General features: G+C 39.2%; 1 protein-coding gene across 1 annotated transcript in view; it reads right to left on the reverse strand.

The window, feature by feature from the left end:
* Positions 1 to 13410, reverse strand: part of dnah5 (dynein, axonemal, heavy chain 5) — a 158998-nt gene that overhangs the window by 59514 nt on the left and 86074 nt on the right. The window contains exons 53-55 of the mRNA XM_036590645.1: positions 13006 to 13178; positions 11909 to 12039; positions 7029 to 7182 (exon numbers count right to left, since the gene is read on the reverse strand). Coding sequence (XP_036446538.1) covers positions 7029 to 7182; positions 11909 to 12039; positions 13006 to 13178 — 458 coding nt within the window. The remainder of the gene's footprint in view (positions 1 to 7028; positions 7183 to 11908; positions 12040 to 13005; positions 13179 to 13410) is intronic.

Raw genomic sequence — 13410 nt, forward strand, 5'->3', positions numbered from 1 at the left:
GATGACTGTGCTATTCTGTGATGCTTTATAGTTTAATTTTATTGTAAATGAATTATCTACTACTGCCATAATATCTTCATCAGCATAATATTGATTGTACATTTTACACCTACATGTAAAGCCAGAACTTCTTTTTGAGGCTGTGTTTGTGTCGTTAATATGTAGGATATATGACCATACATCTGACTCTTAAATTATTATAAGTATCATCATTTGCCCTGTTTTTTTTATTGTCTGACATTAAAACAAATGGAAAAAAGTCAGAAGGGCAGGTATGAGATCTGTTGATACAAAATGTAAATTGTATGCAAATGTAATACATTATGTACCTACGCAATTATATCATTAAGTATTTACATTTACATAGAATGGCAAAAAGGCAATAATAACTATAGACTTTAAGACTTAAACAAACTCACAGCAACTGGCTGGCTCTGGACCTTTCTTGCACAGTGCTGCATAAATATTCTTAGTTAGCGTTCAGTGGGATCTCATCCACCCACATGGGATACACAGTTGATCATTTCCAATGTGTGTCAACTGAAGCCCGTCTGCTTCTGAGAGCATCTGTCAAGTCCCAGCAGTGAGCCATTCTGGTGAAGCGATTGTCTGTCTCACAGTTTTCTTAGTTATAAAAAAAAAGTGAGCAGAGAAAATGTCTTTTATGTGGCCTAGACAACCCTAAAACAAAGTGGAGTATCTGATATTCTGTTTCAACACTTCAGCTTATGTAAAGATGTCTATATTACTGCTGTTTTGCTATAGTATTTTAATGCAATTAGATCATTAATTACATAGTTACATTTCGATTTGATTTACATTCTAGATCAACAGGTTTGATTTTGCACTTCCTTTTGCTCTGAACAATGACAAAGCTAGGATAAAAATGCTAAATATGTTTTCTCTTTTTGCAATGCAAGACAAACCACTAGGTATGCCAATGATTCATTAACCATTAACCGTAACAAGTAGCATCTGGCCAAAGTTGCTGAGTAATTTTGACCAGATGCTACTTGTGCCAACAGACTGTGTAGTAGACTGACTCATGTGGATATGTTGGCCGTTTCAAAAATGACTTTGATATTTAGCCACATGACACAGCGTGAATCTCGGCTATAACTAAGCATTATGTTGCTTCTGTTGAGCATAGCCTTAAGCTGTAGCCTACAAATGAGTTTGTTAGCTCAAGGCTAGTCTATGTAGTTCCACGTCAAAAAACCTAAAAGCTTGGGCTTCAATTATTGATAGTAAACATAAGTAAGCAGACTACATTACATTTAGGGATGGGATACAACATACCCCAATATTATTGGTATGTAGAATACACATTAATAGTATTGGGAATATATATTCAAAATGCAAAAATTAGATGTCCGTATTCAGTCCAAGTAACATTTTGTAAAGGCAGTATTCAGAAAACTGTTACCTTTTACATTTTTAGGAGAATGTTTACAATACAAACTCTGTATTAATAACAATCTTCAAAAGAAACACTATCAATGCTTGTTTATGATATTTCTGGATCAGTGCACGGCATGCAGCAAACATGCTTGTTAGACAAATTCTAAAAAGGATTTATAAATGGCAATTACTGGCTTCTTTACAACCACTGAAGTGCCCACTAAAGACTGAGTAGACGGATAAATCAGTATGATTATCAGTTATTAATCTCAGCATTACTGAGCTCTGCTAAAGCCTGAGTAGATGGATAACTCAATGTGATTATCAGTTATTAATCTCAGCATTACTGAGCTCTGCTAAAGCCTGAGTAGACTGATAAATCAATGTGATGATCAGTTATTAATCTCAGTGTTACTGAACTCTTTTAAGGGATGATAAAAGTAATAATTTCCTCAGTGGTGGACATACACTACACAAACAAAAGTACTGTTACACCCCTCCTAATTACTGAGTTCAGGTGTTTTAGCCACACCCATTGCTAACAGGTGGATAAAATTAAGCACATAGCCTTGCAGTCTTGATAGACAAACACTCGTAGTAGAATGGGTTGTACTGATGAGCTCAGTGACTTCAAATGTGGCCCCGTCACAGGATGCCAGCTCTGCCACAAGTCAGTTTGTGAAATATCTGTCCTGCTAGATCTGCCCCTGTCAACTGTAAGTGCTATTATTGTGGAATGGAAGGATGTAGAAGCAACAACAGCTTAGCCACGAAGCAGCAGACCATGTAAACTCACAGTGGGGCCAGCGAATGCTGAAGCGCACAGCACCTATCCTCTGTTGATCACTCACTACAGAGTTCCAAATTGCCTCTGGAAGCAACATCAACAAAAGTACTGTGTTGTGTGAATTAGGAGCTTTACGAAATGGGTTTCCATGGCCGAGCAGCTACACACAAGCCACAGATCAAAATGCACAACACCAAGCGTCGGGGGAGTGGTGTAAAGCATGTCGCAAATGGACTCTGGAGCAGTGAAAACGTATTCTGTGGAGTGATGAGTCACGTTTCTCTATCTGGCAGTCTGATGGACGAGTCTGGGTTTGACAAAATGCCAGGAGAACAGCACTTGCCTGACTGCGTTGTGCAAAGTTTGGTGGAGGAGGGATAATGGTATGGGGTTGTTTTTCAGGGGTTGGCCTAGACCCCTTAGTTCCAGTGAGGGGAAATCTTAATGCTTCATCAGTGTCGGACCTCACAAATGCTCTTATGGATGAATGGGCAAAAATTTCCACAGACACACTCCAAAATCTTGTAGAAAGCTTCCCAGAAGAGTGGAAGCTGTGATAGCTGCAAAAGGGGACTAACTCCATATTAATGCCTATGGATTTAGAATGGGATGTCATAAAAGCTCCTATAGGTGTAGGTGTCCCAATCCTTTAGTCCATAAAGTGTATTTGCAAGTGATAAGTTTAGTGTTGGTGCTGTACAGTGGACTTGAAGCAGGTAGCACCTCATTAAGCTAACAACAACAATTTATTTACAAGAAACACCTCTTCTACTGCAAGCAAGTCATTTTTGCATGACCAGGACTCCCACATTCCCACGGCAGCGTGAGCCAGTAATGGGACTCCACAATATTGCACTTTTATAACGCTGACTGTTCTAATACAGTGAAAAAGGAAATATTAACATGTCAACATAAGGCAAATTAGGTCCTTCCTATTCTTGTTGTATCAAATCAAGACACCACTGTACTGCATCAAAACTGATGAATGAACTATGAAATTTGTAAATTGTTGTACCCCCACCTCTTCTACATACAAACACAAATGTCATGTGTTTAAAGATCAGAATCTAAGCTTTCAGAATTTCTTTCAAAGTGAAAAACAATCAATATTAAAATACAACATTTTTATCACTGATGTTAACTGTGACTTAGAAGAGATAAACCAGACTGAAATATCTTTTGTAAATGTTCATCTTCTTGCTGAAGCTGAGTTCTAAACAAACCCAAAGAGTTCTTAGAGCTTCAAAAATTGCATCTTTCCATTCCTCTTTTCTCCTCTATTCAGACTGACCTTGTAAGGGACTATGGGCTCCTTTCTGTTTCTCCTCTCTGTTCCCTCAGCCACAACACTGCTGTTTTTTTCTCCATTACTACAGTGGTCTAGTTTCGTAGCTAGTCTTGCTATTCTTTTCTCTTCTATGGCCTCTTTTTGTCCCTAAAAGCTTGCCTAAGCCTTGCTGAAAAGACTTTTTTCCTCATTTTAGAGGAGCTTATTCTTGTGCCCAATGTGGTGCAAATGTCTTTGCTTACATCCGTTCTGTGAGTAATGAAGTCCATTCAGTCTCCATTAAATCCAGTCGGCAGTATTCTCCCCTCACAGACACTGCTACATGTGCCTTATGGAACATGCTCTATACTACTGAGTCCAATAACTGGTAGCAGTATGTGGGAATAAGTTTGATCGTATAGGACAGAACACAAAAGACTGGGTATAATTAACTACATCCATTACATTACTAACATCCAGTAGTAGTGGGTGCTATGGCCAAACATTATTAAAATTTCTGGCAATTTTTTTTAAATAAAATTATTTGGATGCTAAAGAAAATAACAGAAACAAAACTGAACAATATAATAGATTAACCTATGTCAAGAATGCTTTCTAACACTAGCCCTCTGGGCCCACAGTTCTGACTTCAACAAACTCTTTTGCTGCGTTTACATGTTTGTGTTGAAACAGACCTCATAGCAAAAATAGATGATTATCAGCAGCTTTTAGTGCTCCATCTATGTGGAAACATTTGAAACTGGAGCAATTTATCTCCTTGGTCAATTTGAAGATAACCGTTAAAGAATTGTATCATGATCTTTGTTCTTGTTTTTAATTTGATCCCCTTGGAAGTTGTGTAAAATCCTTCTTGGCCAGGGCTCACTTGTCTCAACATGTATCTCAGTAAAGTCTCAACGCCCAGGTGACTTCCCTGGTTGCTGCTCCACTGAAAACGTCGTTTGTCCACCACAACATGTAAACACACCATTACTCTCTCTAAATGTGGCGATTTAACTGTATCAGTTTTGGACTGTTAGAATTGATTGGAATCATTTTCAGTAATACTCAATAAATGGTAACACTGCATGAACACTGCTACACAGTACTCACATAACCATGCCATAGCCATGTCATAGCACGCATAATTTGCTGTCAGGAGTTGTCACGACAAATTTTGTTCAGTAATATAACAGCACCATGTTACCATTACTAGCAATTGTCATGACAGATGTTATGTTTAATGTCATGACAGCTAACCAGAGTATACAGTAAAAATTTGCATGTGACATGAGCAGTTATGACCTCCCCCATCTTAGACTTCAGACATCAAACATTATGCCATCTGTCATGACAATAACTAATACTAGAAACATGACACTGTTATATTACTGAAAACAAGATCTGTCAGGAAAACTCACGACAGCATATGATATCTTCCATAGCGTGATTATGCCAGTGTTATGTAGCAGACTTCAAGTGTCACCCAATAAACCATGTGCTCATTTAGTTGCCAGTCATTTATCAAATAAAAATAATCTTATTATATTATAGAAGAGTTGCAGTGCATAAACCCCTCAATACAAAGACAAATGCACATTTGGGAGTTCAGTGGTGCAAAAACCCAGAAGTCTTACAAAATGGTTTTAGTGCTTTTAGTCTACAAAAATGCGGGTGAGTGCATGTGTGGTGTACACCAAGAGAATGGCTCAGGCCCATACAAGACAAGAACGCTTCATCCCTACAATGAGGGTCTGGTGGCCTTAGTAAGATACTTGTATTGTTGTTGTTTTTTTTTTGTCACCTTCTGTAGTTCCTCCATTGTTATGTATTCAGTGTTTTATTAAAAATACTTATGAACTGTACCAAAATAATTGGATTCAACTGCAGTGAAATTTGAGTATTCTAAAGAACTGTGATCAACAGTGATGAGAATAAGGGCTCTCTGAAGGGAACCAGCTCTTGTGGCTCTGTTCCTTTCTGAGAATTATTCAAAAGAACGGTTCTTCATTCTTGTTTCTCTCTTTTTTTTAGGGGACGAGGGTTAGGTTTATCTGTGAAATAATCACTAGGATAATAAAAGGGGGAGATTTGGATCAGATTCAGACTTAGGCATCCCACTAAAATAATTTAATTTCACATGTGTGGATTTAGTGTTTATTTGTGCTTTAGAACATAACTGCCATGAGAAAATCAGAAAGTAGTGCTATTTCTGATTCACTGCTGTGTTCTCACTAACACCACTCCCTCTCTTCATTCACTCTCTAGATCACTCAACCACCGCTGCTCTCTCTCTCTTGCTTGTTGAACCGGAGGGGCCAACTTCCATGTGTTTAAACAGCAACAGACAAATCCTACTTATTCTGCCTTTAAGGAACTTTAAGAAACGTGACAATATCTGGCTGATTCTCACTGTTCCCATTGGGAGGGGAATAGATTTGGGGCATGCAGTGAAATTTAGGCACAATGATGAAAAGAACGGCTCTCAGGTACGACTCGGCTCCCTTCATTCTTACCAAAGAGCTATTAAAAAAAGCGGATCGTTCATGACCTTGAATTCTAATCAACCTAACTTCAAACACATCGCCTACATATTACTCTCACATCTCCCTGTGACACACTTCTCTGTCTCCTCCCGCCATCTCTGTATTCTCTCCTGAGGCTCTGCGGAGTTCCACACCTCTTCGTCTTTCTGTCACCGCTTGCTCTATGATGGATGTGCTCCCTAGCGAGAAGGCGGTGCCAGTTTTCTTTGGCAGGTGCCACCATGCACAACAGAGCCCCACTGATTTTTAGCACCCCTGACTGACCCATCTGTCTCTCTATTACACAGGCGTGGTTTTTTCTCTGAGTTTTCCCATCTCGGAGAACCCAACTTATTCAACTATTAGCACGTATAACACAGGCTGAACTCTGAGGAGGGACAGCATGGCATGTAGGTATTTTCACTCAGCTGCTGCACTGACTTAGCTCATGTTTTTTACTCAAGCAGTCAATAAAAAGCAGCATGTGTATGTGTGTATTTTTTGTACACTTTCAGGACAAAAATGAAAGCAAACCAAAGAAAAACAGCGATAACGTAGCTCGTAAACATTTTTTGAAAAATAAAAGCTGCACATGAGCCTAAAGACACCATGCCCAAAGCCAAGCACTGGCCAGAGAGGTATAAAGCCCCCCAGAATTGTGCTGTGGAGCAGTGGAACTGCATTCTCTGTAGTGATCTAGCTCCATCCTATACCTCTGGGATGAGCAGGAGTGGAGTTTGTAATCCAGAACTGATAATCCAACATCAGTGCCTGACCTCACTAATGCTCTTGTGGCTGAATGCAATCAAATCCTCACAACAATATTCCAATATCTAGTGTAAAGACTTCCCTGAAGAGTAGAGACCATTAGGGGGACAAACTCCCTATTAATATCCTTGATGTTGGATTAGCAGGTGTCTACTCTCTCCAAGTCCTGACAAGGTATAAAAACAAGGGTATATGTTGATGTGTGTGTGTGTGTGTGTGTGTGTGTAGGCCTGTAGACTAGCTTGTCTGGAAACGCGCAGGGTGACGACAGGGTGCTGACCTCTCCGGACGAGAGGACGTTGTTCATGTACTCCAGGAAGGACTCGTCCTTGATCTCATTGTCAGTAAAGATGAAGCTGACACCTTTGCCCTGCTGGCCTGCTGTCCTGTACAAGCCCTTCAGATCCTCCATCAGGTTAGCAGTGTTATAGGAACTAGAGAAAGAAAGAGAGAGAGAGAGAAAGAAAGAAATAAAGAGATGAGTGAGAGGAGACAAAACAGCATGGTACACCTATGTATATACATTTGTATATATGAGAGAGATAGTGACCATATGTATATGTCAGAAGTATTCACAAGTTGATTCTTGCAAATCCCATCCGAGTCTCGAGTCTCTGTAGTATGAGTCAGAAAAAGCTTCATTCTGAAGGACAAAACTGATGTGCTCTACGCAGTAAAGGCAGAATTTCAAGGAAAGATGTAAAACAACCTGAAATGGTTGATTACTCTGTAATTTATATAGCACTTATGCTAGCTATCTAGCACAATAGCTAATCCATCTTAAGTTTCATTCAATTTTAAAGGAATGTGATCTTGACCTGCTAAAACTTAGTTGACGACTTCATCATAGTAGCTGTTGCACTAGCTAGCAAACCTTAAGTCAAAACAGTCAAGTCTTGATTCAAGTCTTGAGTCAGTACAGGCAAGTCAAGCCCAGAGTCCTAACCCTCAAGTCCTAAACAAGTCAGTGTGCATTTATCAAAAAATGTAATGCCATTTCAACACTTAAGACCAAAATTGATGGTAATGTAGCCTTTTAATAACAGCATGATAATTTTTGGTTCTAGTATGAATTGAATTTAGATGACAAACAACAGAAAGCAAAATGACAGCGCTGAACAGAGTTTACAGAAAAGACAGCAAAATGATGGCCAATGTACAAATAAATGTAAGAAGCTGCAGATGGCTTTTTATTCAAATTTTCCACCCCACCTTAAACAGTGCAGCAGTTAGCCATCGGAGGGTGGAACAACGTTCAGTGCTTGAATATGAAGCTGGAGAATAAAAAAAGCTTTGTGGTGAATGCTGTGCTTGTTTTAACTACAGAAAATGTTAAAATCGATTAAACAGAAAGAGCCCTGTTTCTTTTGTTTAAATACCATGAGGAAAACAGTAAGTAAGACTGTAATGTAAGTGTCGAGTGAAGGCTTACTGACACTATTGATGCTTTGCTTATTTCTAGCTTACGAAGACAAACTTGAATTCAAGTGAGGTTTTGCTTAAGGCCCCAGGAAGACTTGGGCCATCACTGCTTTACCTCATTAAGGTTGGCGTCTTATTTAAATTAGTTTTGTTCGTGGTTTGTTTTTTTTATCAGGTAGAAAATTCATGAGGCTTAAGTCTCCGAGTCGAGTCAAGAGTCATTTAGGGGTGTGTCTGAGTTGAGTCACGAGTCAACATGTAATTCGGTGGTATATATGCATGTGTGTGTGTATATGTGTGTGTGTGTGTGTGCGTGAGCATGTGTCCTTTTGGAACGAGGTGTAAAAAGACAACGTGAGCACCGAGAGTCGTGAGCAGCCTGTGTTTTGGAGGGAACAATCTGCAAGCCGTCTGTTTTCTCCAGAGAGACCATCCTCCCCCCTTCCCTCACTCCCACACACACACACACACACACACACACACACACACTCTCTCACTAAACCATGAACGCCAGCCTCATTCATATTAATATGGACCATAAAACTTAAGGCAATAGAAGCCTTAGGAAAAAAGAGAAATACTTTGCAAACATAATTCAAAACACGGCTAAAACTTCCTGCCATTATAATGATGTGCTGAGAGGAGAGCTGCTCACAGATTACAGGCTTACTGTCCAAGCTCCAACAAAGTGATTTGCTCCAAAGACCAACCCAATCTACAGAGCCTCGAGCCACAGATGGCACCCCAGCTACATAATGTGCAGACTTTAATGATTATGAAACATTCCCACTTCTGATTGCAGCCCTGAGGCCAGCCTGTATTATTAATTGCATTTGGAGACAAGGTCTGGAATTGGAAACGTCCCGACTCATCTGCGACTCAGACATCAAGCTCGACTGCTTAAGGCCTGTTCCTCTCTGGCAGCCATCACTCTCTTTTCATTCTACACAAGACTCTTTCAGTGAGCTGATGCGTCTGGACCTTCACACCCATATACCACCATATAGAGTCCATTCAAACTCCCATATCAAAGAACGATAAATTTTCCTTGCTGTTTCAATACACAACACTGCGAAAAAAAAGTCAGACCATTCTTTCATTAATTTCCAGTCAACAAATGGCCTAAACATAATATCAGTTTTTCAGGACTTAGTATGTCCAACTTTTGCCTTTGTTTTAGCTTCTGTTCTCTGAACATCCTTTCAGACTCATAGAGTTGAATTGTCTTCTCACATGGTCAAGGAAGGACAGAAACACCTGCAGATTTTTTTCAGATCTGAAGCAAGAGTGAAGCCTGATTTTCTCCTCTCTCTCAAAAATGAAAGTTTTAGGTGCTATTTTTCTGACGGTGACAGTTTTGGTGGTCTACCAGGTCTTGCACAGTTGTTGGGAGTCCCACTTTCTCTGTATCTTTCAATAATATTTCTACAGTTTTGGAAACTCATCTTCACTTCCTTATGCAAATGCAATATGTTATATATTATGTTATATCTAATCTCCTCAGGAAGATAATGTTTAGATGTGCATGAGAAAGAAATTTGTAAGGCAGCTAAGGTGTGTTTGGGTAGCTGCTTGCGTGAATGTTGAAGGGGAACATAATGTTAGTGAGAGTTTTGGGAACAGTTTTTGTTGGGAGGACACAGCTATAACTGGTTGGTTTTAAGACTGGGAGGATACAAGAGTTAAAGTGACAGTAGAGTGCACAAAAGTGAACAGTGGACAAACCAAAAATTGACAGATTTGATTATATGCTTTGTGTTGACGGCATTTGTGTAATTTTCTGTTAAATGTATGTGTTCTGCTTTTTTTGACACTGAAAAATGAATAACTTGCAATTAATGGATGTTTTGACTGGAAATTAAATAAGCAAGAGCATGGTCTCTGACTTTAGCACAGTACTGTATACCATTCCTAATCTACAAAAAACTGTTTGGTATTCACCATGGTTGTGATGTCACAACCACCAATACAGCCTACAGCAGTTATAGTGACAAGGAGTGTTGTTACTGCAGACAACAGTTATTTAAGCTGAACATATTAGTGGAAAACAATTAAACATCGAGTTGTTAATGATGTTCTGGAAGCAAATATATGACTGCACATCCTTCTGAAGGATCCAGATACTTTTCTAACATCTTTCAGGTTTTCAGTCTGAACTTAGTTTATTTAGTACATTTCAGCACTGACTGCTTTTTGAACATGGTGTGCCTCATTTTATTAATAGGGGTCAGCCAATCACAGCAGAGGCAGTTTACATATATCAGTCTTAAAGCTACAGTAACAAAACCAGCCTGCTTGATTCTTATGCTGTGTTAACATGTTGGCGGTAGATGGATGACAGCAAACTGGATATTCTCTATATTACTATATTGTTTTCAGTGGAACCGGGTCAGAAAATTCCACCGCCTCCAGTGGCAAGTTGACCAAGAGTTCAGTTTTCTGATAATCCCCTATTTTCACCAGTAATGCTGTCACTATGGCAACATTTCCACTTCTGTATACTAGCATTGGTCTTGTACTACTACGCAGGGACCAGCTCTGGTCTTTTGGAGGCCCTAAGCAACTAGCATCTTGCTTGTTTAATGTAAAATTAACTAATAACTAAATATTAACAATGACTACCACAAGCTGTACAAATTATATAAATGTATAACTGGCTAATTTTTGTATTGCGAATGACCAGATAGTTGTTTTCAAGTTCTGAAGTTATGGTTTAAATTACAAATCAGCCTCTCAGCATTCTTAATCCAGGTAATCAATCATCAGCTTTTTCAATCCAGCTACGTTTAAGCTTAATTCGATCTACTCCTTGTGGCAGTGGCGACAGCATTGCTTTTTACTGTTATAAATGCTTTACATTCTACATATTTATATAGTATGATATCCTTTTTCTTTTTTGGCAACTCTTCCTCATGTTTCATGTGATTGGCTGTTTCCTCATAAATGTCACACTTTCATGTGCATGTACTCAAGGATTATCACAGCCTGTGTATCTAAACATGGATTAATCACAACCTGTTTTATTAGACAGACACCAGATGCACTACTTATTATTGCCCAACTACAAGCCAAAAAAAAGCATAACATTAACACCACAAAACATTATTCTTTGAGACAAGTTGTGTTTTTTTCTCTCACTCGAACATCTTAGACAACACAATGACACAGTAATAACCCCAAAGTTGTTAGGGGGAGCCTTAGCGGTCGCAGGGCCCTAAGCAGCTACTTATGCTGCTTATTATGTAGAGCCAGCACTGCCGTTATGAAGCACACAATGATATATTCAAGGCCAACATGTGAACACAGCCTTAGACATAAACAGGTTCGATGTTCTAAACTGCAACATCTAGACACAAATTACATACTCATCTAAAAATGAATAATGACTTTTTTATACATTAAACCACACAGATGTTATAAGTGTACTTCAAGGGAATAAATGAACTACAAGAAACATTTAGGAAGTATCGACCAAAGTAGTTTGTCCATATTCCCATTTTGACAGTGACATTTTACAGAATTATGATTTTGTTGTAGTAAATGGGAAATACGGGTTGGTGGTAGATAAAGGGTATTTGAACTGACTGATCTGTAAGATTCGCAGAGAAAAAGGAATCCAGCTCAGAAACTGAGCAGAAGAAGAAACATCATATAAATCATTTAAATTGTTTAAGAAAATGATATGAATAACTGAGTGTGTTTATGTTAGAGGGCAGAGGGATGGGACAGCTGCCTCACCGTGTCAGAGTGATCTGGAAGGTTTTGTATCCGGCAACGAAAGACGCCAGCCTCGTCAAACTCTGTTTGCCTGAGCCCCCCACACCAACCAGGAGGGCACTCCCGCGAGGAGTCCGGATTATGCGGGACACCTGTGGTTAGAGAGAGAAAAACAGAGAAAGAGAGCGTTCTGGAGAAGAACTTCAAGCCTCTTGCTTGTATGCATGCTAACATTCAACATGCCTCGATTCACATTTCTGCAAAGTAACCAGAAAGGGCCTCAAACAGGAGTGTATATAAAACAGCTTTAAATCCCCATAAAGTTGTCACTGTCATAATTCTAACAGTTACAGATGAATCATCCAAAAACTCACATCTTCATTGGTAATATCCTTGTGGAAGATTATTATCAAGAATATCAGTGCTGGTAGTGCTATATTAAGGTGTGTTTTAATGCTGTGCAATATATTATCTATACTGTATTCCATGTTATTGACATACTGTGATATTGCTTTTCAGATTTAGGAATACTTTTGGTGATATATTTGATGAACAGTGAGTATTACATCTATTAATGCCCACAAAAGAGCATACCAGAATGTACAGAAAAAAGAGCATACCAGAGAGCACACCAGAATATACAGAAACTTAAGAAATTATATTTTCCCTCCCTCTCCAAGAATTAATACTCAGTAGGCTGTATAAACATTGTAAAATTGCAACATTTCTGTTAGCCATTCCTAAAACTGCTCCATTTAATGTTGTTGTTTGTTGTTGTTTGGGTCTTGTTCTGGCACCATAGCTACCAGAGAGCCAATCAGCATTTACTTGATGAACAGCTCCATAGATTCAAACAATGAATAGTTGAAATTTTGGAGTTCTGCATATCACGTCCTCTGTGAGCAACACCTACCCATGAACCCCTTCTCTGCAACTCGACACAGTTTTACACAGAGTTTACATGACAACAGGTTTACATGCATCTTTACAGAAGTATAAATCAGGCTTTACACTAACCATACTAAGAGCATAAGAAACATCTTTTGGGCCATGGAGATGGTCTTGCTTTGTGATAGAAATGCACCAGTGTTTTTGGTGCAGCTTGTCCTTCACTTTACCTTGACCAGGTGAACCATGGCATCTGTGAAAAAGACCAAGTCCATGCCGGCTCCCCGGATGCTCTCGTTGTACAGGCCCAGGAACATGTTCAGTCTGTCCCGCAGGCTGGGGAACGAGGCAATAGGCTCGTACACTTTGGGCATGTCAAAGTCGGTGTCCTCAGGCTCCTCTCCTGCTCAGAAAGGAAGGCACAATACCACTCACAGCAGGCAAGTGCAGTAACAAATGACTGTGGATTAGGTGTACTGATTAAGTGTACCAAAGCCATCTACATCCCCGTTTCCAAAAAAGTTGGGCCACTGTGCAAAATGTAAATAAAAACAGAATGCAATGACATGCAAATCATTTAAACCCTATACTTAATTGAAAAAGTACAAAGACAACATATCAAAGGTTGAAATGGA

The sequence above is a fragment of the Colossoma macropomum genome, unplaced genomic scaffold, assembly GCF_904425465.1.
Source record: "Colossoma macropomum unplaced genomic scaffold, Colossoma_macropomum, whole genome shotgun sequence".
Taxonomy (NCBI): Eukaryota; Metazoa; Chordata; class Actinopteri; order Characiformes; family Serrasalmidae; genus Colossoma; species Colossoma macropomum.